The following is a 26,377-nucleotide window of genomic DNA, read 5'->3' on the forward strand; positions in this document are numbered from 1 at the left end:
AGTAATAAAAAGCTCACACTTTATTGTCAACAGTGTTTATTTATACCTACAAAAGAAAACAAGATGGTATCAAAAGGACAATTTACAAACTAAGAATAGTAACATAGCTCTTAGCATCCTGTGCCTGGACATCTCACATCTACAATCTTTCAAGTCTTAACGCAACAGGAATGTGTTCAGAGACCAGCAAGGACATGAATAGAGAGCACTGATCCCAAGCAAAAGCCACCAACCTTTGAGATGACAGAACTCCACACATGAATTGCTGAGGAGGGATTGGGAGAAGCAGCCCCGTAGCTTAATGTTGAAATCCTTTCCCGAAGGGAGTTTTAACCATGACAGCAATACCTAGCATCAGATGAGGTCCCGATGCCTGTGCTCTGAAGCTGAGTTATGAGTGACAGGCATGGAGGCAGGTTACTCTAGACCACAGGAGCAACTCTGCTTGGCTCCAGCTGTGCGCCGGCCACACAGCTTTTGGGATCTGGAACATGCTAACTTGACTATATGATTACAATATCCCTGTTGGAAAAAAGGGCGGCAAGCAGCAGACAAATTATTTATTGCTTGCTTGCCCAGAGACCTTTCATAAAAAGGGATGCTTCTCAGACCTGCAAGTGAGTGTGACAGCCCCTCTGGTGGCACCTGTTTTGAAAAGAAAAAAATCAGAATTCTCATGTAGCAATGTCTACGATGGACTGGTCAGTGCTTACGCAAACAGAAACGTTTTCTTTGGGGGGGGGGGGGGCGGGCAAGAACACTTTGGTTTAAAAGCACAGAGCAGTTTAGCCTTGTTTTTCCTGTGCCTACTAACCTCTCTCGGCCTCAACTTCTATAAGGGGGAAAAAGAAGTTAAGAAAGGAGTGGGGGGAGAGGTGTAGGAGTGGGCAAAGATGGCAACGTTCTCACATGCATATATTTCAACTTATGCTCACAACCTACCTGTATGTTGATTTTCAACCATACTTTCAGAACCCCTCAGAAACGAGCCCTTCTCTCTCCCTTAATTAAAAAACAAAAACCCCAAGTATTGAGATATTTGGATCTTACAAATGAGCACGCGCTCAGGCCTCAGCCAAAAATGCAGCGGGCCCTTCCCCCTTTAACTACATTGTGAATAAGCAATACTGATGACAACATTAAATATGAAGTCTTACACTAGATGAGCCAGGTTTCTGACTCTGTCTGATCTCCCTGTGCTGTTATGGGGAACACGAGCACACAAAATCCATTCCAGGCCTATTACAGGTAGTCTCGGCAAAAACAGTCACCGTTACTGTGAAGGGGACAAGCTCACCTACCTTCAGACGGAGGGAAAGGACAAGGACTTGGGTTACAGTCCTCTGTAACTTTTCCTAAGCGCTACCTACCTGTGAAAAGCTGAGTGCGAAAGGGTGCCAAGGAAATGTGCACCCAAAGCTGTTACGAGCACTGCAGACAACAGGGTATGAAGAGAGTAAGAGTTCTCTCTTACTAAACCCTGAAGATCCTTTATTCAGGACCACTTGGCCAAAGGGCTGCGTAGCTGGCAAAGTGTTGCTTTTATTCTAGCTCTATAGTTAAAAAAAAAAATCCCATTGAGTGTATTGTTTATAATTAAAGGTGGTTTTTACAGTGCAGGTGAATGCACTTAACTGGTTAATAAAAGTTTCCAGTGAGCATTTATGTTCACTCTGCTAATAGCAGCTGTCTGGTTGAAAAATGCATTTCACAGATGGTCCCTGTTTATATGGGGAAGAAAAATAGGCAGCTTCCCAGATGCTGAGATGCTACTTTTAACTATTGCAATAAACACTTGGGTTTTTTAATTTAAAAGATACACTTAAAATACTCAGACTTGGCAATTCAATTTCTAACCTGACACTAAAATGATTATTTTTTATTCACTGGGAAGGGGGAGGCCAGAGTGTAAGGGAGACAAAACCAATTAGGAATTTTTCAAAACTGTGAATGCACTTAAGAAGCAATCAGCCAAAAGGACAGTGGCAAAGCACTGTCTTAGAAACGCATCAGGCCCGAGGAAGCCTGTCCCAGCTCGGGAAACATGAAAAACCATATGGAAAATACACAGGGAACTCTCTCTCGGTTTTCTAACTCAGTAATAAGAACAATTTAAAGCACAGGTGCCATCTTCTTCTGCGGAATTCAACCCTTTAGCCTCCCCACCCACCAACTCAAGACAACAAAAAGGACTCCCACAAAAGGGCCTAATACCTTGCCTTTTCTTTTAAGATGAAAAATAGCTCAAATATCCTCAACATGCAAGAAGTTGGGGAGGGGGGAAATCTCTTCCAGTCAGCTATATATATGTTTTTTACAAAAACTATTATTAGACTGGATCAATTTGGCGGGCAGAAGAAACCTGGCAGTGAATTCTAACTAATCTGCATAAGAGACAAACCACAATGGTTGGGGGTTGGGGGAATAAAAAAGAGAAGGGGAACAGAAAAAAAAGGGAAAGACAGCGATCCTTTAAATGTAGTAAGTCTGCACGAGTCATTACCACTTGAGTGGTTTCATTTACGTGAAGGAGGGGGGGGAGGAGGAGGAGGAGGGTACTGGTAGGCAGTCTGCCCCATGTAACCTATCATACTGGTAGCTCCAGGAGGCTGTGCGAACTGCTGTGACATCAGTGGCTGTGGCTGCTGCCCAGACCGGCCTAGCCCACTAAACTGCTGGCCAGAGCTCTGCGAACTTCTCCCAGCCGAGGCGGCGCCGCTAGCCCCGTAGGTGCCAGCGCCATATTCCTGGGCTGTATAGCCACTGGTGCCATAAGCAGCTGCACCATAGGTGCCTTGAGCATAGGTGTATTGGCCTGCTTGTGCTCCAAAGGCAGAAGTTGGGCTCCCATAGCCACTGCCATTAGCATAACCAGCTCTATCGGCTTCACTGCGATCCCGATAGCTGGCAGAGTCTCTCCGGCCACCATCCTTCACTCCCCGAAGCCTCCGGTCACACTCGTCCTGATACATCAGATTGGGATTATTGGCTGAAGAAGCGGTCCGGTATCGAGAACGACCTCCTGATGAAGGATACAATTAATTTTTAATGCCAGACTTATGATGGAAACATAACCACATGAAAATGTTCTACTAAGTACAAAAGTATTCAACATTCTTGATATTTAACTAGCCAGCCTCCAACTCGGTGCTTAAAAAACATACCTATAATTTGAATCTTTAATGGGACATATTCAATTGGTAAACATAAAGAATATTCAACTACCTATCCATTTAGAAACCGTATTTACTTGAGGATTACTGAGAAGCTGAATCTTACAAACTTAGGAACAATGGCAAAGACACAGCTAAGCTCGTACCACCATGAAAGAAGGGATCCCATTCTAACGCACAGCGGTTCCCAAGCATTGCTTTGTGGTCCTAACTGCATCTGAAGCACCTCACAAGCTTTAAGAAGGATGCTCAGGTTCCTAGCTCAATTCTAAAGCCCCAAAACCTGTATACATAAACCTCTCAAGTAATCCCAATGTAGAGCTTAAATATGCATGCAGTAAGTTTGGGGGGAGATGCCAAAATGATAGGTGTAGATTCTGGTATATTTTGCATCTAATTTTTAGATTCAATAACTTTGAACAATTCAACATTGTTCCTAAATTTATAAGATTTAGCTTCTCAGTAATCCTCAAGTAAATCAAGTTTCTAAATGGATAGGTAGTTGAATATTCTTTATGTTTACCATTTGAATATGTTCCATTAAAGATTTAATAACTTTGCCTGCTCTACTCCTATACAATGGTATAAAATTAGGTATTAAAGTAGCCATAATTCAGCTTAATTCTGAACATACACCAGAATTTACTTAAAAAATACAAAGGTCAATTTTATATTATCTACAGAAATAAAAGGCTGCAAAGTAGGACCCTCACACTGTCTTACTCAGAAGAGATCGTAAAAACTAAGCACTGTCCTTTGTTACTGAGCACCATTACGTAATTAAAGTCTTCACAGAATTAAAAAAAACAAAGCACAACAAATACAAAAAGATACCTTGGCAGTCCCTGGAAAACTCCAGGACTTACCCCCTCCGCCGCCGCCTCCTCTGTGGTCCACCAGCTGCATCAGCTTGGGGTTGATGGCCTGATTGGCTTCTTCCAGCACTTTGATCAACTCCCTGGCTTGCTTGAGGTTTCCTGGGGTGAAGAAGGTGTAGGCAGTGCCCTTGTTGGTGCTCCGGGCCGTTCGGCCAATGCGGTGCACATAATCCTCTGAGCTGTTTGGATAGTCATAGTTGATCACAAACTTGACATCTTCCACATCTTCAACGCCAACGATCAGTCAGTGTAGGTTGACGTGGCAGGGAAAGAGAAGGTAAAGGACATGCCAACAACAGGTGGAAAGCACAATGCAGATGACAGCAAGAGGAGAGAAGATTAAGTTAGTAACCACTCTGAACAGGAACAAAAAAAGACTCATCCCAACAGAGTAAAAGAGGTTTAATGATTCTTGGGACATGCACAGGAAGTGGCATCTTTATCAGCTATGAAATCCTAAGAGAATCCCATTCAACCAGCCAAACTCCTGCCACTTCTGTCTGTATTTTGACCAATATACTGACAGAAGTCACACCAAATTCCAGCTCTATCTTTTTCAAAACTGGAATGAAGTGGTACCACCACTAAGTTAAAAGGCCAAATCACTTCTACTCTGTTGGGAGAAGCCTGTCAAAATCTACAAGAGATATAACAAACTTACCTTTAAACCAGTCACAGAGCACAATGAAAAAACAAAACAAACAAAAAAACAAACAAAAAGAACTCCATATACTTTAGTACTACATTTTAAGGAGACTTAATGAAAATATTTTAAAATCTTTTTGCTCTTACATTTTAAAAAACCAACCAGAGCCTAAGTATACATCTAGTTTCCTTTGCAGAAATATCCAAATTAGCTTTCCCCCTTCAATTACAAGAGCACATTACACTAAAATTTCACTATACTACCAAGCCCAGCTCTGCCAAATGAAGATATTTTTGCTCAACTCAAGGTTATTTTAACTCAATACTTGCTTCAATTGATCAAAGATTGTCTATGTAACCCGGGACATTAAATAGCCAGAGTGTGGGAAAAACCATGAAACCTTGAGACACGAGTTTAATGTTCTGTCCACTGCTGGGAATTGAGTTGAATAACCTCCTAATGCTTCAAGTATGTAAATGTTAGTGTAATGCTTTCAGCTAAATGTACCTTCTTTTTTTTAACCTACTTAAACAAAAACAAACTTAAGAATATAACAAAGAATCCTAATGTTTTGTGGAAAAAAATCTGCATTTTACAAAGAATATTCAGAAAATATCCTAGATAAAACACAGATTTTTGTGCTATAAGTAGTTAAAAAACATTCTCTGTTTGTTACCAGACCGATGCACACTCCCTCCTCCTTTGGGAAACCGCTGCAGCCGATCCCGTCTCTTTGCCTTTTATTTTTGGCGGCCTCCTTTCGAAAACTCCGCCTTCTGACACGGGACCACTGGAGCGCGGGGAGCATGCATCAAGGGTCCGTGGCAGTGAGAAGTCCCCACACACGCTCGCTCTGTGAACTGGCTTAGATGCTTCTCTGTAGCCCCATTTGGTTGCCAAGCGCCGGAGAACCTGGGTTCGGGTAAAAATTTCAGGTCCTCCAACGCCTCCCCCAAGGATAATTGGGGTGATTGTAGAAAAAAATAATTAATAAAAAAAATGTAAGTCACATCCAAAGGGTCAGACTGCATCTATTGCCCAGACTGGATTAATTTCAGGGGGGAAGGGGTAAAGATTAAAAAAAAAAAAAAAAATCAGCTATTGTTAAAGGGCCTGTGAAGAAAGGGGCATTTGTCTGTTTCTTATTACAATAAAGGCTCCTCGGTCTTTACTGACCCCTAAGTCCTGAATCACACCAGAAAGACGAGAAGGCAGTCATCACAGGGGGCAGCGTGAGTCTCCGGCTAGGGTCGTTGAGCAATAAAGGAAAAATAAAAATTTACGGGGCCAGGGTGGGTGTGAGGTGGGGACGGGACTTAGCGCCATGATCAATCTTCAGAGACAGGACAATGCTCCTTAGTCAGTCCCATCGTGTTTGACCATGGCAGCAGGGCCAGCAGAGCTCTGCACAGATGTCCAGACGTGTGCTTTCCTGGCAGAAAGCACTGGGACCGAAGTCACGGTTCAGATACTAACACTTGGGGGCATTTCTGGAGGGGGCAATAGGGGCAGACATGGTGCCAGTTCTTCATACTAGAAAGGTGTCCTGTCCGTGCACAGAGCGGGCTGAGGACACGGAAGAGCAAGCGCAGGATTTGATTTTCTCCAGTCAAGCCTGCCCTGCTGATATTTGTGCATGGCCACAATATTATCTTGCTGCCTTTAGAGAAGATGCTGTAGCGGGGGGAGAAATTGAAAAGTTAACGTTTGGCCAACTGCCTAGGGGAACAGCTTTTGTTTGACAAGCCCTGTCACATGGCCTGAGCCGCCAATCACTGATTGGGCGGGACAGACTAGCCAACAGGCTCATCTAGAGCTGCTTCGGGCCAATGTAGATTTGCCTCAGCCATGTGCTGAGAGATCTGCAGCTGATATCAAAGCTTCTGTTAAAAAACAAAACAAAATAAATTCAATACTTTTAGCTTAACAGCATGTAGTTTAAACAAAAAAATGGAAAAATCAAAAATATCTCAGTGGAAAGGGAGTAATAAATAGTGATTTCCTGATTATAACATTATGGGAATCAAAGAACTTACCTGAGGGAACATTTAAGAGGCCATCGCTTGACAGGAAGTGAAAAAAGGCCTGGTGACTCAGCTGAAAATTGCACCCCTGTCTATGAGGTAGAAGCCTTCACTTTCCAGGATCTTGTAGGACCTTGGTCAGCATTCTGCCATTTTGGTGGGTTTTCCCTCCTTTGATTTTTACAAGGCAGCGAACAAAGGGGCCCAAAACAAGCATTGATGCTGAGTAACAAGAAACAGACTCGGGTGTTTTCCCTCTCCCCGCACTTGGAGGAGTGGGGGCGGGATGAGAGTCTAAGGTATTCTAATGGTAGCCAATTGATTTGGTTTAGAAATGCAGGGGACGGGGAACAAATATTTTTAAATGTCTAGGCAAGATGCACAAAGAAGCTACCAGCACATAGCAAGCCTGTTTAAAAACCACCATCACGGAAAGCTTTTCTGTAACTGCTTTCAGGCCGCAGCCTTTTCTCCCGAAAGGCCCACATCCTAACCAGACCCAGACATGACCTGAGGGCAGAGACAGTGTTCAGTCATGGCTGCGGGTCACCACCTCTGAAGGAGGGAATGCTGAGTGCAATGTACAGTCTTCATTACTTTTGTATTCCAGTTATCTGAATAGCTGCTCTCTGTTAAATATTATGAGGAAATACGGTACTTCTCACCTTACTGGGCAAGAATTTAGGTACCAATCAGTAATTTAAAAGACATCTTTGTGACAGAAATAATACCTTTTTTAATGTAAACATTTTGAGTTATCCCTGTTTAAGCTCAGAATAGGCTAAAATACAAAATATCTCAAATCATCACAAGCCACAAACTCCAGGGGAAAAAGCCTCAAATTAAGTTTTTAAATTGGAAGACAGCACTTAGATTATCTGAGTATGGGTTGGAGGGGATGAATGAAATAGTTCCCATAATAATTTTACTTCAGTAAATAAAGTTGGCAATGGAGATTTAATTGCAGAATATAATGTTTATAGACTTATTAAATCCCAAGAATATATTGTGTTAGCATTCATGGAATTGGACCTCTTTCTATATACCGCACAGACTGGTCTGAGGAAGAAGAAATGGAAAACTAGTTTCTAACAGCTAGGTGCAATCAGGCTCGTTCCACCTGACAACAGAAGCTGAGCGTTTAACTGAACGTCTCCGCGGTCTCCGCTCCGTCTAACGGTCCGAACAGTCATGCCTAGCTAGGCCTTGCTGCAGACCCAAACCATTTGTTCGGAGCAGGAAGAGACTTTGAAAATAAAAACCAAAAACAAAAATGCCAAGGTTAAAAAAAACAACCGGGGGAGGGGTAAAATAAATAAAAAAGCATACTTTGTATTCCTCTCCTTTAAGTATTTATCTAAATACACACATATACAACTCTAATTTGAAATGACAAATCTTTAAACCCAGAGATACATGTACCATTGACAGAGACACCTGTCTATACAAACCTAGCCCACGGGAGGCCACGTCTGTGGCAATGAGGATGGGAGCCTTCCCGGAACGGAACTCTGCAAAACAAAGACGATTCCGTGAAAGCCGAGCTGTACACTCAAAACGAAGAGTATGTGTGCCTCTAAGAAAACGACTGAGTGAACATTCCTCCCTGCACCACACCAGTTAAATGTCAAATAATGGTGTCAGACCATGCCTCGGTCTTCTAGATTTAAGGGAAATTGTAATTCTTTTGAAAATCTTAATTATATTGCCTTTTAGCAAAAACAGCAATAGACAAAATTACCTCTAATAAGGGCTGGAGACATACACACACACACACACACACACCATGATCAGAAACCTGGAGCTTTCAGGCCCACCCCCTCACACTTGGAGAAGGGAAAAGGAACTGGAAATTGAGTTAATGATCAATAATGACTACACAATAAACCCTCTATAAAAATCTCAAAAATACAAGGTTTGGAAAGCTTCTGGGCTGGCGAGCATATCTCTAGAGACAAGAACGTATTACATAAAGGAAGGATGGGATAGACTGTACAAAAGTGCGAAGAGCCAGCATTGCTGCCCTTAAAGGACAGCAAAGACATGCCAAAAGTGCATCAACATTCCACTAACCAGAGCAACGCGAGGCGCACTCCAGCCTGCAGGCCAAATGGCAGTGCCTTTTTGCAAAGACTTGTCGCACCACAGCAGAGCTGTTTCCTTACGTATTTGTCTGCCCATTTTGGTGCTAGAAGAGCAGAACTAACAGGTGTGACACAAACCACCACACAGCCTGCAAAGCCTAAAATATTCACTGTCTGGTCCTTTCACAGAAGCATGTCAATCCCTGAAACAGAGTGTGAACAATGCTTAGTTTTGAACTCACCATTAAGTACCCAATCTCTTTCTGGCTGACTCTTGTCTCCATGGATACACATAGCCGGCCAACTGTCAGAAGAAAAGTGATCAATATTTTAGACATCTTTTTTAAAAAAGAAAAACTAAGCTTAAAAAAAAAAAAAAAAAGTGCAACCATATGGAATTATGAAAATTTATTATAGACCACATAAATAAAGACTATGTCCATTTAAAGAGCACAGACATCATTAGGCATTATTAAACTATTATACAACATTCACAATGCCAATTGAGAAATCCCCACTGAACTATAAAACCCGAAACTAACCCATTACTTCGGTGCTGCACTCACCCATCTCTGCGCATCCTTCGAGTGAGGTCATCACAGCGTCTCTTTGTCTCTACAAATATAATTGTCTTATTTTCCTTTTCTGCCATTATTTCCTCCATGAGTTGGATCAACCTGAAAACAAAACCAGCGACAGTGCAGCCATTCAGAGACCTCCCAACACATCATGCCGAAGCTATGTCTGCAACTTCCACCCCTCACAGCACTTTCTCTCCAGCTGGTAATTATCCAGCTGGGATTTAAACCCAAGGATCCAGAATCATTTGCCTTTAACTGCGAAGTTCTGACAAATGACATGAAGACTGGATTGTTGGAAAGTTAGCAATATTTTAAGTGTTTTCAGACCTCAAAAAGAAGTTTCTCCAATGCTTTAATTTTGGAGGATTATTAGGGAAAGGCTTATCAGAATGATGGAAACGGTGAGAGCACTCATACTTGTGGTCTTTTTCACTTTCCATGCAGACATCCACAATCTGGAGGATGTTGTGGTTGGCACTCAGCTCCAGATTGCCCACGTTGATCTGGGTGTAGTCACGGAGGAAGTCCTCCGCGAGCTGCCTCACCTCCTTCGGCCAGGTGGCACTCCACATCAGTGTCTGCCTGTCAGGCTGGAAAGGAAGGAAAGGCTTTCTTTTAGGCTAAGGAACCGCGACAGGCAAACGGTATAAATAGAGCATATTAGCAGCTTTACACACCCTGATTTGGTCAACAATTTTACGGATCTGGGGTTCAAAACCCATATCAAGCATTCTGTCAGCCTCATCCAGTACAAGGTAAGTACATCGGCGAAGATTTGTCTTTCCTGATTCCAGGAAATCTATCAGGCGCCCAGGAGTAGCTATACAGATCTCAACACCTGTAAAAGAAAACCGAAGATCTAGCAACTAAGAATCTTTTTTTTAAAGGCTCACCCAAGGGTATGTTTGCGTGTGTTTTTAAATTGAGTTTTAAAGAGAGGGGGTAGGGAAGAAAGAAACATCAATGTGAGAAACAGTGATCGATTGCCTCTAATTCGAGCCCCAACGGGGGATCGAACCTGCAACCTTTTTGAGTACACGACAACGCTCTAACCAGTTGAGCCACCTTGGCCAGGGAAATTAATAATCTTTACACACTGCCCAAGCGTTGGCAAACTAATAAGTACCATCTCTGGTGGTGTACTCCATGCTGCAGAGAACTAGCTAGCTACATTTTAACTCACTACCTGGGAAAGCACGTTGTAAGAATTTAGGCATAATCATCATACCTCCACAAAGTATACTAGTAAGTCTCTAGCCATGTTGAACTTCCCCAAAGGAGTATTTTAACCATACCTAAAAACTTCAACCTGCTAAAATACTGAATTTTTTTTTTCACAAGAACCCTCTATTTTAGTCTTAAATTTCATTAACAGAAATTGACAAGATGAAATAAATTAATAATTCTTATATGCTAATTTTAAAACATTACCTCGTTCCAAGTCTCGGATCTGGGGGCCTTTCGGAGCACCGCCATAGATGCAAGTGCTCTTCAACTTGGAGCATTTGCCGTAGTCATCGGCCACCTGCTGCACCTGCTGGGCGAGCTCTCTCGTGGGAGCCAGAACTAGACACTGAAACAAACAAGACACTTGAAACACATATCCCAAGTTTAAAAAAAAAAAAAGTACAAAAGGCTCTCTAATACTTTTCCTTCTGTCTAATTTGGTACTTCAAAGTATGTAATGGGACGGGAGGCTGTGAATGTAGAGATATAAGAGACAGTGGATTGAAATGTGCCAAAAAATTTATGAGAGCTAATATTTAGCATTTGGAATAATAGTTTACTTTTGACATATGGTTCATTACTGTTTATATATGCTATTAAGTGGATTTACAGATTGTACTACCTAGTTTTAACTAAAGAACTGCCACAAAATGAACAAATGGTTTTAAAATGATACCGTTAAGTATTAGTGAAAAATAGATAAGCCTGGCCGGCACGGCTCAGTGAGAAGAGCATGAGCCTGCGCACCGAAGGGTCAAGGATTGCGGGTCTGATCCCCAGACCAATTAGGGCACCTATGGAAGCAGCCAATCGATGTCTCTCTCCACATCAATGTCTCTCTCCCATCCCACCCCCTGCCACGTCTAACTCTCTAAAACAGAAGTGGAAAAAATATCCTCGGGTTAGGGTTGTAAGAAAACAGAGCTGACCCTTTTCTGACTTCTAGTCTAAGCTCTCAGCCAGGCACTTTAGGCAAAAAACAATGACTTATTCATAAGCTGACAAGTAGTTGGCCAAAATGATACAAAAGACGACACTCTGAAACAGTTATCATATACACTGTTAACAATGAATCCTGCTCTTTACTGATCCATCAGACACTAGCTGATGATGATAAAGCTGACTCAGCCACATGAAATACATTACATAATACATAATGCAAAGTAATGTTATTTCTTTTTGTGGATTTTAAGACATACTACAACAATGTACATATTAATATAGCAAGCACAAGCTCAATGAAAGAAAAAAAGAAAAAGAAAAAAAAAAAAGCACCGCCATGGAGATGTGGCTCCGTTGGTTAGGTGTCATCTCATGCACCAGACACACACCTGGATTTCAGACTCAGTTCCCAGTATGGGGTGTACAGGAGGCAGCCCATCTATGGTTCTCTCTCCCTTTCCCCTTCTCTCTCTAAAAATAAAAATATATATATATATATATATATACCCACTCAGATACAAATGTATTCAAAATGTTTAAAGACCCTACTTGAACTTATAGGAAACAGTGGGAGTGAAAAGAACCAAAAGAGAAAACTATGCTGCTCTATAAATATTAACAAAAATGTTATTTAGCAACAAATATACATCCCAAACCTGACTTAAATCCAGAGCAGGGACCTCATTTCACTGCTCTTTAGTGTCCCCCAGAGAATCACTGATCAATTACGAACTGCACTTGAACTAATGCTTATATATGAAGGTAGTGTGCACAGTGATTAGGAGTAATATTGATTCAAATTCAAGCTCAACTGTTTATAGCTGTATGACCTTGGACAGGTCATTGAATTACACTGTCTAAAATTTATCAGTAAGATGGGGATAATAATATCACTTCCAGATATGAAGGGTAGAGATGAGAATGAAATTTGAAAAAGTAGGTAAAGCACAGTGCCTCAACACAGTAATCATTAAATTACAGTTATTCTTAACTGTAAGAATTATAAGCAAACTGAAACACACTTACGATTGGACCATCTCCCCTTTCCAAGTATGGCTGATGGTTAATATGCACAATTGCAGGCAGCAAATACTGAGGGGGGGAAAGAATGACAGTCTTGTAAGAAAACTGAGCCATTATCTTAGAAGTTCTAAATTATCACAGTAATTGATAATGGCCAACTAGGAAAATAAAAACAGTAGATCTGTGACAAATATGTGCAACGCAAATTTAAACACAAAATGCTTTCATCTATTTCACATAGCTAATAAAGCTAAAGTATTACCTACACAATATAAATTAAAATTTTATAAAGAATTGAGAAATATATATGGATATTTAGAATAACAAAGTCAGTCACCACAATGTTACAAGTCTTCCCATGCCGGTACGTACCGCTAATGTCTTCCCAGAGCCAGTCTGAGCAATGCCCACCATATCCCGGCCACTAAGAGCCAATGGAAACCCCTGGCACTGAATCGGAGTTGGTTCTGTGAAATGCTGATCCATCAATACATCCATTACATATTCTGTAAGAGAATAAATATTAATGCTTTTAGTAAAACCAAATGCTTTTTGTAAAACACAGCCAAAAGAAAAGAACTCTTTCTTTTAAAATACATTTTTATTGATTTCAGAGAGGAAGGGAGAGGGGAAGAGACAGAAACATCAATGAGAGGGAATCGTTGATCGGCTGCCTCCTGCACACCCTCTACTGGGGGACTGAGCCCGCAACCCAGGCATGTGCCCTTGACTGGAATGGCACCCAGGACCCTTAAGTCCGAAGGCCGATGCTCTATCCACTGAGCAAACCAGCTAGGGTTTTTGGCAAAATTTACCCAGCTTTACTCTCTCCATGAGAGGTGTTTTTTCTTTAGTTACTACACCCCTGATTTGCCAACTACTACCTTTCAGAGAGCTGATACCAGAGCCATTTATCTTTCCTTCAAAAACTTGAAAACCACTGCCCTCAAGTTCTTAAGATGGCACTGGCACATGGTCATCACTTATTGTTTGTCAAATTCAAATTATATCCAGCTAGAAAGCAATTCCATTCTGCTATTTTTTTTTAAACAGGTAGAGGCAAAACCCATAGGGCAGCGATTTTCAACCAGTGTTCCGCAATAATTTTTAAAAAATATATATTTTTATTGATATTTTTACAGAAGGGAGATAGAAACATCAATGAGAGAGAAACGTCGATCAGCTGCCTCCTGCACAACCGCTACTGGGGATGTGCTCACAACCAAGGTACATGCCCTTGACTGGAATTGAACCTGGGAGGTTTGATTCAGTCCGCAGGCTGACGCTCTATTCACTGAGCCAAACCGGTTTCGGTCCTGCAAGAATTTTTAAAACACGCAATTCCTGACTATCTAGTTAGGGAGACTGACCTCTTTTTCCTTAAGACTATCAATTAAATAAAAAGACAGCCAACACAATAGCCGTCCTGTGTGAATGAGTCAAAATGACACCTTTTTTGTCAGCTTGGCAGAAAATGCATGTATTTTTGGTGTGCCACAGAATTCTAATAATTAGTTTGTGTGTGCCATGAGAAGGAGGTGGTTAAAAAGTCACTGCCCTGCCGAAACCGGTTTGACTCAGTGGATAGAGCATCGGCTTGCGGACCGAAAGGTCCCAGGTTCGATTCCGGTCAAGGGCATGTACATTGGTTGTGGGCACAACCCCGATGGGGGATGTGCAGGAGGCAGCTGGTTGATGTATCTCTCTCATCGATGTTTCTAGCTCTCTATCTCTCTCCCTTCCTCTCTGTGAAAAATCAAGAAAATATATATATTTTTAAAAAGAAATCACTGCCCTAGGTGAAGAGAAAACTCTAAAAAAAGTTATAGATCAGAAAAGAGATGAGCATTAAAAAAAACACCTCCTATGTAACAATATAGGAATTGGTTCTGTTGCTTCTGGCCTTGAGGTTTGTTTTGTTTTTGTTTTTGTTAAATATATTTTTTTATTGATTTCAGAGAGGAAGGGAGAGGGAGAGAGAAACATCAATGATGCCGAAACCGGTTTGGCTCAGTGGCAGAGCGTCGGTGTGTGGACTGAGAGGTCCCAGGTTCGATTCTGGTCAAAGGCATGTACCTTGGTTGCGGGCACATCCCCGGTAGGGGGTGTGCAGGAGGCAGCTGGTCGATGTTTCTCTCTCATCGACGTTTCTAGCTATCTCTCTCCCTTACTCTCTATAAAAAAAAATCAATAAAATATATTAAAAAGAAAAAAAAGAGAAACATCAATGATGAGAGAGAACTATCGATCGGCTGCCGCCTGCACGCCCCCTACTGGGGGTCAAGCCCACAACCTGGGAATGTGCCCCTTGCCGGAATCAAACCTGTGACCCTTCAGTCTGCAGGCCAACGCTCTATCCACTGAGCCAAACCAGCTAGGGCTGGCCTTGAGGTTTTAAAAAGTAAAAAAAATTACATAATTATTTTTTATTTATTTATTTTTTTAAAATATATTTTATTGATTTTACACAGAGAGGAATTGAGAGGGACAGAGAGTTAGAAACATCGATGAGAGAGAATCATTGACCAGCTGCCTCTTGCACACCCCCTACTGGGGATGTGCCCGCAACCAAGGTACATGCCCTTGACCGGAAACGAACCCGGGACCTTTCAGTCCGCAGGCCAACGCTCTATCCACTGAGCCAAACCGGTCCTGGCAAATTATTTTAAAAACATTTTTAATTGATTTCAGAGAAGGGAGAGGGAGATAGAAACATCAATGATGAGAGAGAATCATTCATCGACTGCCTTCTGCACGCCCTACTCTATTTCATAAGTCGACGCTCAACCACTGAGCCATGCTACGAGGCCATAATTACCTTGGTGAACAGTATCCCACTTGTGTTTTCAGCAAAGTCATGAGTTTGGCTCAAAACCTTTACACAATCTATTACCCATATTAACCATTCAACCCAAATTAACAATGAAGATCCTGGTGAGAATACTTACGTGGGAAGTTTGCATGATGGAAAGCAAAAACAGGTTTAGGACAAACATCTCCCCCTCTTACTGTAATCTCCTTCTTACGGCGTAGTTCTTCAACCTCATACTATGGAAGAACAAGGAGGAGACAAATTAAAAAGCTATTTTAAACATGCAAAAACCTTATATAGCAATTTAGTTGAACAATTATCATCCAATTTGAAGTTAAAATGGAAAACGAGTGAGGAGACACCCAACTTTGTGAGTCAATAAAGCAGGTGATAAGAGTTCTTTTTTCCACACAAGGAAACAGATACTCATGCCAAAACCGGTTCGGCTCAGTGGATAGAGCATTGGTCTGGTAGTGAAAGGTCCCAGGTTTGATTCCGGTCAGGGGCATGTGCATTGGTTGCGGGCACATCCCCAGTGGTGGGTGTGCAGGAGGCAGCTGGTCGATGTTCCTCTCTCATCGATGTTTCTAGCTGTCTATCCCTCTCCCTTCCTCTCTATAAAAATAAATCAATAAAATATATTAAAAAAAAAAAAAAAGCAGTAGTACATTTACACAATGGAGTACTACTCAGCTGGAAAAGAAGAAGAAAAAAAAAAAACACCCACAAAAAACAACAACAACAACAACAACAAAAACACACCACCACAACAACCAGATATCAGAAATGTTAAGTAGCCTGCCCAAAATCAGAACTAGGAAGAGGGACAAAATGTAATCCTATCTTATCCTATATAATAAAAGCTTAATATGCTAAGGGTCCGACCGTTCAACCAGTCGCTATGACGTGCACTGACCACCAGGGGGCAGACACTCCAACTGGGACTGGGCAAGACAGGCCAGACACACTCTAGAGCCCTCCCAGGCCTCAAATGTGCACCCTTGGCCTGGCCTGCGCCCTCTCACAATCTGAGATGGTTTCTGGCCGAGGGACCCTACCAGTGCAAGAATCCATGCACCAGGCCTCCAGTAATGAGATTAAAAACCAGGAGTACACAATGCCAATACTTTAAATTTATTTAATTTTTGCTCCCAAAGATGCGCTAGGTCTTATTTTCAGGGGATGTCTTTATTTTTCCATGAAGAAGAATACGGTACACATTTATTGTTAAATGAAAATAAAGGAAATTTATTACCTGTATATGGTACAGTAGTACAGTAGTTGTCAACACAAACCAGACAAACTGTGAATCCTACAGTATCAAGAATTGACTCATTTATTCAATGACAATCATGTCATCTTCTGGAACATCATCATAACAATCCAATTTCTGAATTTCCTGGTAAATTTCTTGTGACTCCATTTCTTTCAGAATCAGTAGGCCAAATCTCTCATGTTTAGCAATAGCATTCTGAGACAGAGCCTAGGGAGGCCTTATTTTCAGGGGATGCCTTATATTTCACTCAGAAGGAAACCTGTAAGTAGGTCTTATTTTCGGGGAAACATGGTACTAGCAGTTTTATTAAGAATCTAAGGAAGTACCCCTGCACTAGAATAAAACATACAACAGCAATAGCAATGTATGTGTAAATTCTGGCTACTATGTTTACTTGGTTCATTACTATTTATAAAAAAGGCATATAAATAAATAAATACACCCCCCCCCCCCCAAAAAAAAAAAAACAACCCACAACTCACTGGAGTCAGTCTTGCCACTTCTGGATGTTCCACATAAAAGTTCTTCTCAAACTTGGGGAGCTCACTCAAATCCCACTTCTTTTTACGTAAACGCTCCCCAGGATTACCAAATTTCTTCAGGGGAAGGCCGCCACCGCCTCTTGCTCCAAATCTGGAAACATCAAAAAATTTAGCTGTTAGTATTTTAGAAGAAATAAATATACCCTAGGCGCCATAGAACATGCAAAAGATATGGTATAGTTGTAATAGGTGAGAAATTAAAGATTATTAATAATCATGAGGATTTCAACCCGATTCTAAAATCCAAAAAAAGTCTGAATTTTAATTCTGCCAATTACAAGATGATTTTGAGCAAATTATTTAACTTCTCTGTCCCTCGGTTTCTTATGCAAAGTAGAAATACCACTTATTTCAGAAGTTGCTGTAAAGATTAAATGAGTTGGTAAAGTGCTTAAAACAGTATCCGGTAGAGTAAGCACTCGGTACAATTTAGCATTCAATCAATACTTACTGGGTATCCCCTATATACCAAATAATGTTTTAAGAGGTCAAGATACTAAAGTGAAAAAACAGAAGTCTCTACTCTTTTGTAATTAATATTCAGACAAGTAGGTAAGGGAAGACATTAGCTTAAGCTTAAGTTAAGGGTAAGCCTGTGACAGGTTGTATCAATACTATTTCAAAGGGCCTCAATTTCCTGGATTTCAAGCAATTCTTGAAAAACTGGCTTAAGACCTAGCTAGACATTTCTCTGAATGCAAATATATATAAAGATTGTTGACAGGAAATTTTCTTGGGATCAGTGAACACCTACATTCAATAGGCAGAACTGAGTCAATTTCATTTCCACTATTGCTCAGCTGGCCAGAGGAACCAGGAACCAACCCAGGAAAAGCATAATGCAAGCAGAGACACACTCAGAGGTAAAACATCTCTGGCATTTTCCATATGCCATCAGGTCCAAAAACCACCTGGATCAGCCCACACACACATTTGCAAATGAAACCAAAACAATTTTAGTAACTTAGAAATAAAGGAAAGCCAAGTCTCTAAACAGTCTTGCAAAGACCAACTTTTAGAGATTGTCAGTACAGTTTACATTAATTCATGTGGTTCTTAGAAGGTGCCATTTCAATGCTGTTGCTGCTCCTGCATTCCAATGCAACCGAGACCTTAAACTAAGGAATTAGAACAACTTTTCAACAATAAGGTTCCTGGTTCCTGTTAAGGTTTATAAAAAAAAGAACCCCTTATTTTATTAAATAAAAATGTTTTTTTCCTTCCTCCTAATGCCTTTGCTAATTATCCAAGACATACCATTCTATACTAATTATATAATTTGAAACATGGGGTTCTTAATAAATATGCTGTCTCTGCCTTTATAATTAATGCTGATTTCAATATATATTCAAGAGAGCCATTACCTTTGCAGAATTTCATAGCAAATCCATGCCATCCTTTAAAGATGCATGTGTCCTAATTACCTTGGCGTGCCATGCTGCTCCTTAATGCTTTATTGAGTATTCATTTAATTTGGCTCTACATATCAACATGCAAAATCATGCTAAAGTGAACAATGCACACTTTGGACTGTGCAAGTACACTGACCTCAGTCATTCCCCTTTGAAAATAATAATCCATTTCAGCTCTGTATTACAGTTAAGGACAAAACAATAGCAATTCAAAACAAAAAAACTCATAGTGGGCAACCCACTTGGGCCCTCTCCCTGCTAGAGGGAGTCTGTCTCTCAATAAACTTTGCTTTTGCTTAAAAAATTTTTTCATAGTAAGTGTAGTGAGGGCACATATTTTGAGTGTCACTTTGCTTGAAATGAAGAATTTTTAAAGCGTTTAAAAATGCTTCTGATACTAAAGAGCCAATATGGTATAAACTAAATATGGACCATTTTTCAAATTTTATTTCTAAGTAATTCACTTTTCAAATTTTATTACTAAAGCATATATATGATGCAGTGAAATATTAAGTAATCAGGCAATAGATCCTTAGTAGCCTGTGCCTATTTCAAATTTACAACCTCCATCATAACTACCTCGAATTTTAAACATTCCCTTCTTTTTTATAGTCTTGCCATATTTGTAGGTATCCTTGAATTCTACTGTATGAATACCACAATTTATCTAGACATTTATTTTCAATATTGTCATGAGTGATGCTGGTTCAAACTTCCTTGTAGATGAATGCTGGAGCAGATGTACAAGGATTCCTAGGCCTTAGAGCTCAGGGGATAAAGCTTGAGAGGGATTACTGGACCATTTATTTAACTTCAGTAGGTAAATTCACTTCTAAACTTAGCTGTACTATGAAACACTTAGCAAACGGCTCTCTTCTAGTCCTCCAAACTGCGAAGGTATTTTCCTTCCTAACAAGGCATAGATCAAAACAATCTTTTTTTTTATTTTGTAAATTATGCGACCACTGAAGTGCTTGTGACTGGTAGACCTGATACTGGTATATGTGACCCACAAAAGACAAGCTGGGAGAAAACAATAAGCCGAACACCTACTGCAGAAAGGCCATTACAAGCAGTCACCTCAATTCCAGAGGACAACGCAGAGTAAAGGCAACTTTTATTGCAAATAAGAACCAGCACAAACCAGCATGGATCTCTCTCTCTCTTACGCAACTTTCTCGTTTAAGTCGATGATAAGATTTGAATTCCAGCATCTGGGGGGGCTTCAGTTTTAAGCCTGCTAACTTCCAACCGTGTCGTGGTGGCGTTCCATCACAAACTTTCTAGCGAGGCCGAGTCCAATTATAGAAACTAAAGACCGAAACACGGAAGGGGGAAGAAAAAAAAAAAAAAACTACCAAGACTCCACACAAAAAACCCCTCCCTTCGCAAACGCGCCGCTTAGATGGCAATTCCATTGCTTTCCATTCCAACGCGCGCCCTCCCGTTTATTTAAATGCGACTAACGGCGGTGGTAAGGCCAGAGCCGGCCTCTGGCTTCGGACCAGGTTTCCAGTCCCGTTAAGTTACCTCTGGCGACAAACGACACGAGAAGCCATTGCGCGTTAGGATCTCACTCTATTCTCAGCGCCGAGGCCCGGGGGTCCATGGCTTCCCGGACGGGACGGCCCGGAGGCGGGGAAGCCAGGCCCCGGGCGCCCTCCGCCCCCGGGGCCGCCCAGGGAGCTGGGGGCCGCCAGGCCACCCCCCCCTCCCCCGCCAGGTCACCGTGGGCCCGGGCGCTGGGGCGCCGTGAGGCCCCGGTGCCCGGCCCCCCGGGGGCGGGAGCGCCGCTCACAGGCCCGGGGGTCCCCGCAGGCGGCCTCCCCGCACCCCCAGCTCCCCAGGCCTTCCCGCTCCTCCTCGCCCTTACCCTCCGCGGTCCCGGTCCCGGTCCCGGTCCCCAAAGCCGCCGCCGCGCATGGTCCCAAACGGGTAGAGGTCTGGGAGCGGGGCGCGGATGGCCGCGCTCGCGAGGGCCTGCGGCTCCGGCCTGGTGACGACCGATGGCGGCGGCGCCTCCGCTGTTGGGGCGGCGGCAGGCGCGGCGCTCTCTCGCTCCGACGCGCTATCTCCCGTCGCAGACGCCACCGTCGCCGCCTCTCTCGTCGGAGACGGTAGCAAAACACAGAGAATCGGGGTAAATAAAGTCGGTGGGTAGGTTTGGCTACGCTCAAACCCGGCAGGGCCGCGGCTGAGGCGTCTCCTTCCTTCCCGGCGACTGCACAAAATGGCGGCCGGCGGCTGAGGCTGCTCCGGCTTAACGCTACGCTACGCTACGTACGTCGGAGGCGCTACGTAAACAGCGTGGCGGGATAGCCCCCGGGCTTGGCGCAGCACTACGGGTATTCTCGGAAGCACGTTGCGCCACTTGCGAAGATTGGGCGCACTTTACGGTCGGTAGGAGGAAAACAAAGTACGGAGCGGGCGTAGCGTTCTCGCGCCACCAGAACTGGAACGCGGGGCGGGAAGGTGGGAAGAGCCTCCGGCGCGACGTAACATTCTTTGCGGCGTCGGCCGGCCCACTGTTGCGGGGATGCGCAGTGTGCGTAACGAATTCTCTTTGAAGAATAGAGGGTTTTTGCCGAGTTCGAGCGCGGGGCGATAGCCGGGCTTTATTTTTGCAAAGAGAATAACAGCCCTGCATGTTACAGGGTCTGTGAGTGCCAGGAGCCCGGCGGGCTGGACGGTTCCCGGCTGGCGCTCCGGCACCGCGGCGCTGGGCCCGCGGAGACTGGCCGCCCGCCCCGGCGCCATTTCCTCTCGGCTGCCTTCCGCCCGCCGCCGCCGGCCGCCATGACGGGCGCCGTTCTTGCCGGGGGCGGCGGGCAGCGAGGTCCCGGCGGGGTGAAAGCCCCCTTCTCCTCCCGGTTCACACTGACGACCCTGCCCCCCGCAGAATGCGTGCACTGCCCGGGCTGAGCACAGCGGCCTCGCCAGCAACCAAGTGGGGGGTGGGGGCCCCCTAAGGTAGCCGCTGGGGTCCCTCCGCCGCCCAACGGCGCTGCCTCTGAGGCCCCGCCGCCGCCTTCAGGCCGGTGCTCGGCGCCGCTCAGGCGCCCGCTCCAGGCCCTTGGAAAGGTGGTTTTCAGACAGGAAAGGGGAAGGCATGTCTGTTTTTATTTTGTATTTAAATATAAATATTTTTTATTGGTTTCAGAGAGGAAGGGAGAGAGAGGAGCATCGATGATGAGAGATTCACCCATCGCTGCCCTCCGCCGGGGTTGGAGCCGGTCACCCCGGCCTGAGCCCTGGCTAGGAATCGAACCCTAGCCTCCAGTGCATAGGTCGCTGCTCCATCGCTGAGCCACGCCCGCCAGCTGATAAGACCTGTTTTTTTTCTCCATGCCTTTCAAACCGGCTTCCTCCTCCCCCAAACTGCATTTAGAAGCCTCACCTTCTCGGTCAGATGCAGTCAGACTTGTCCAGCTCTGATTTCTAAAGTGGGGAGACTTGAGACCCGTAATTGTGGGCTGCTGTCTCCTACTCTTTCTAAAATTATTACAAGAATAGCATAAGGAAAGGGGCTTCCTGACTGGCCGTTCAGGTGTCTCTTGGGCCGTAGACGCAGATGAGCAATCAGATTCATTGGGCAAATGTTGAACGCCTCACGGGCCAAGCACTGTGCTTCGGAGCGGGCATAGCAATGGGCAAATCAGGTATTGCACGCATGGAGTTACAGTGGGGGAGATGGACAAATGTTTACGTCGGGGTAGCTAACTAAAAAAGAAAAAGGGAGCCCTAACCAGTTTGGCTCAGAGGATAGAGTGTCGGCCTGTGGACTGAAGGGGTCCCAAGTTCGATTCTGGTCAAGGGCATGTACCTTGGTTGCAGGCACATCCCCAGTAGGAGGTGTGCAGGAGGCAGCTGATTGATGTTTCTCTCTCATCGATGTTCCTAACCCTCTATCCCTCTCCCTTCCTCTCTGTGAAAAATCAATAAAATATGTTAAAAAATAAAGAAAACGGAAAAGTGACTGTGTGTGTGTGTCTGTGGGGAGGAGAGCATGCTGTAACATCTTGTTGACCAGGGTGTCCTGAGACAGCTTCCCCGATCAAGTGGCACAGAGGGAAGAGCAAGTGCAAAGGCCCTGAGACCATGTGGCCGGAGCAGAGCCAGGAGGAAAGACAGGAGAGGGCCAGGTTCAGAAGGGCTTGCTGGCTACTGTTAAGGACTTTGTTTTTTCCTTTCATTAAATTGGAAATCTCTAGAAGGATTAGGCAGGGTGAGGAAAGGACCCCTATGGCTGCAGCGTGGGGGATTCATTGAGAGTGAGCAAGCAGGTAGATGAAACAGGCGAGTGCAGGCATCCAGGCAGGAGATGATGGGGCTTGGTGCAGGCTAATAGCAGCCCGTAAGGGAGAAATGGTCTCATTGAAAGTTGAGCTAATGACTTGCTCATGGGTGGGATGTGCAAGAAGAGTCCAGGATGAGTCTTGTAGGAGCTGGCCAACCATTAAGCTCCTCCTGGGATTTAGACTGGATAGGCCCTGAGGGAGTTTCCCGGACTAGTTTGTCTGTTGTATATGCTAAGTAATTAAACCTGAGGCTCTGTATGTAATAAGTACTTTATAAAGTAAGATAGATCCACGGAAAACCCCCCTATTTTGCCAGGGGACAAATAATTCATGTTTTGCTACTAGGTCAGGTCTCATACCTTTTACAGCATCTCATAACTCCTTTGTCTTCGTAAAGCTTTTCACAGTACATAGCCATAGACTTCTGTCATTATTTTGCCCTCCAAAAAAAATAAATCTTTAGTCTTTCTTTGGCATACAAGCTTCTGGCAGACAAGCAGGGATTGTAAAGTGAATCCATAGTATGCATTTCTCATTCTTGACCTATCTCTGCATTTTCCTGCCAACAATGGTTGAAGCTTATTACATTTTCCTAAATACAGAGTAAGGTTTTTATTCCAGAGAACCTGGGAATTTCATTAGTAACAGCCAAGACTGTTGGTAAAAATGAAAATATGCTTTTCTCAATTCAGCCTTTTTAAAAAAAAAAACCTAACTCTTACCATATCATACCAGCCAGCAATCATATTTTTTGGTATTTACCAAAAGATTTGAAAACATGTCCACACAAAAGCTTCATTATAGCAGCTTTATTCATAATTTTCAAAACTTGAAAGCAATCAAAATGTCCTTTAATTAGTAAATGGATAACCTGTTGGTACATATATACAGTGAAATATTATTGAGTTAAAAAGAATTTAGCTACTAACCCATGAAAAGACATGGAAGAGCCTTAAATGCATTATTGCTAAGTGAAAGGAGCCAATTCGAAAAGGCTACCTATTGTATGATTCTACCTGAATGACGTTCTGGAAAAGGCAAAACTATGGAGACAATAAAAAGGTCAATGGTTGCCAGGGGTTGAAGGGAGGAAGGGAGGTAGAGCACAGAGGAGTTTTAGAGCAGTGGAAACTATTTTGTATGGTGTCATAATGTAAGTACATGTCATTATACATTTCCCGAACACATAGAATGTACACCACTGGGCCGGGCCAGCACAGCCAAGGGTCGGGGAGCCTAAGGGAGGGCCGGTGAAGGATGAAGAAAAGACAAAGAGAATAAGCTGGGTCTGGGTGGATCTTCTGTGCCTGGCTGAGACCACAGAACAGGTCCACACTGCAAGCTGATGCTGTATTTTATAGTCAGAGGTAAACAAGGTAATTTACAATGTTCTTAGAAGTTTCACTTGTTTTGGCAGCACTTGCTGCACCTCCCACAGCATTTGCTGCACCTACCCAGGAAAGATCTAGGGAGCAGTCACAAGATCAAGCTTAATTATGCTAAGAGGGCTGTGCCCTCTAAGCTGGGACTTGTTTGCAGCTTTGCCAGAAGGTGAGTCCAAGGCTTAACCCTGTAATCGCTCCCTACACACCACCAAGACTGAACCCTAATGTAAACTATGGACGTGGGTGAATGTGGTTTCATTTACAGAAACAATGGGATGTTGATAATTGGGGAAGCTGTATGTGTGTGAATGCAGGATATGTGGGAACTCTCTGTACTTTCCACCCAAAAAATAGTCTTAAAAAATACCTGAGGACTAACAGCTATTAAGTCCTCATGCTCACCATGTTCCAGGCTTGTGCTATGAGCTTTTATTATTTTATTTTAGGAAAGTGGATAGTTCTGTGAGAAAGAGATTCAATCCTAGAGGATATTTAGGTGTTTTCAGTTGTATTGGTAATGTTTTCTTTTTTTTTTTTTTTAATATATTTTATTGATATTTTACAGAGAGGAAGGGAGAGAGATAGCTAGGAACGTCGATGAGAGAGAAGCATCGACCAGCTGCCTCTTGCACACCCCCTACTGGGGATATGCCCACAACCAAGGTATATGCCCTTGACCGGAATCAAACCCGGGACCCTTCAGTCCCCAAGCCGACGCTCTATCCATTGAGCCAAACCTGTTTCGGCTGGTAATGTTTTCATTTCACAAGTATTGATGGTATTATTTTTAAACTTTTTTATCTTAAATATTTCATAATATATTTAAAATATGAATGAATGAAGGACAATAAATGCAACTTTAGCTTCATATGAACTTGCTCACTGAGACAGTGGGTTGTTAGATCAATCTTTACATCTGGTCTGCTTGACATTATATTTTATTCCTCAGTGTTACTGGTGTTCAGGTATACTCTCCTAGTGTGCTTAGTCACACTAAGGCATCTTTCTATAAATCAATACTGTGGGACTAAACATACTGAAGACCAAGGATGAGGCCTGACCCTGCGGCATGGAACATTCCCACCATGTGAGATCTCTTGGGAAAAATCCAACTTGCCTTCACCAGCCGAAACCCCTTTCTTTGCCTGCCTTCAGACTTACAAAGTCTTTAAAATGTTATTTAAATACTAGAGGTCCAGTGCAGCCATCTTAGATCCACCAGCAAACCCATGAGCCACATGAGCTGGTTCCTTGCTCCGAAAAGAATGCCTTATCTTTTTTCTAGATGTCACTTTAGGAGGTGAAGGTAGAATGTCTGTAGCCATCTTTTGCCGTGACTGGAGCTTCTGGAGAACAAACCAGACCACTGAGAATGGGAAATTGGAGGGAAATAAAGAAAATCTGGCTCATGCCGGTTTGGCTCAATAGATAGAGCGTTGGCTTGGGGACTGAAAGGTCCCGGGTTCGATTCCGGTCAAGGGCATGTACCTTGGTTGTGGGCATATCCCCAGTAGGGGGTGTGCAAGAGGCAGCTGATCGATGATTCTCTCTAACTCTTTATCTCTCTCCCTTCCTCTCTGTACAAAATCAATAAAATATATTTAAAAAAAAAAGAAAAAGAAAATCTGAGTTTGTGATAACGTCATCAAATTGCTGAATTAACTGTGGAGCTAGTTGACTTCCGGACTTTTTATTATCTAAGATAGCATATTTCCTCATTGTTTAAGTTACTTTGAGTTGGCGTTTTTGTTACTTGAGGTTGAAGCCATTCTAACTGATACGTTCCTCTACCAGCTCCACTGGGAGAGGTACAAAATGCCTGACATACCTGCATAATATATAATAGACATTTATAAGTTTGTTATTGCTGAGGAAATTTAAAAAATGTTTGTGGTGGAGACTGCTAATTGCTTACCCAACAACCATTCTCCTTTTCCTCCTTATTTACAGAACTCTGAATTTTAGCTGGGCATATTGCAGTCTAGAACAAAAGATCATTTCCCTGCCTGCTCTGCATATAGATATGACCCTGTAACTAAATTCAGGCCAATGCGGTGTAAGCAACAGTGTTGTG

At 43.1% G+C, this 26,377-nt stretch overlaps 1 protein-coding gene across 1 annotated transcript; it reads right to left on the minus strand.

Moving 5' to 3' along the window:
* Positions 1-19: 19 nt before the first annotated feature.
* On the minus strand, positions 20-20,871 carry DDX17 (DEAD-box helicase 17). Its single transcript, XM_084877686.1, has 13 exons — positions 20,494-20,871; positions 17,149-17,299; positions 15,527-15,626; positions 12,951-13,084; positions 12,582-12,647; positions 10,818-10,959; positions 10,064-10,224; positions 9,804-9,976; positions 9,372-9,482; positions 9,048-9,109; positions 8,173-8,232; positions 4,040-4,276; positions 20-3,022 (listed from the first exon to the last, which is right to left on the minus strand). Exons 1-13 carry the CDS (start codon positions 20,541-20,543, stop codon positions 2,517-2,519), a joined length of 1,953 nt encoding a protein of 650 aa, XP_084733812.1. The 5' UTR covers positions 20,544-20,871; the 3' UTR covers positions 20-2,516.
* Between the last annotated feature and the right edge of the window lie 5,506 nt (positions 20,872-26,377).

Source organism: Pipistrellus hanaki (assembly GCF_964339955.1).
Source record: "Pipistrellus hanaki genome assembly, chromosome: 3".
Classification (NCBI taxonomy): domain Eukaryota; kingdom Metazoa; phylum Chordata; class Mammalia; order Chiroptera; family Vespertilionidae; genus Pipistrellus; species Pipistrellus hanaki.

Excerpts from the sequence above, each read along its gene's own strand:
- DDX17 (XM_084877686.1), bottom strand. The coding sequence starts at position 20,543 with ATGCGCGGCGGCGGCTTTGGGGACCGGGACCGGGACCGGGACCGCGGA. Across the intron at positions 10,960-12,581 it reads AAAGGGGAGATGGTCCAATC|TGTCTAGTTCTGGCTCCCAC; the intron begins GTAAGTGTGTTT and ends TGTTTGTTTCAG. Across the intron at positions 8,233-9,047 it reads AAGAGATTGGGTACTTAATG|AGTTCCGTTCCGGGAAGGCT; the intron begins GTGAGTTCAAAA and ends TTTGTTTTGCAG.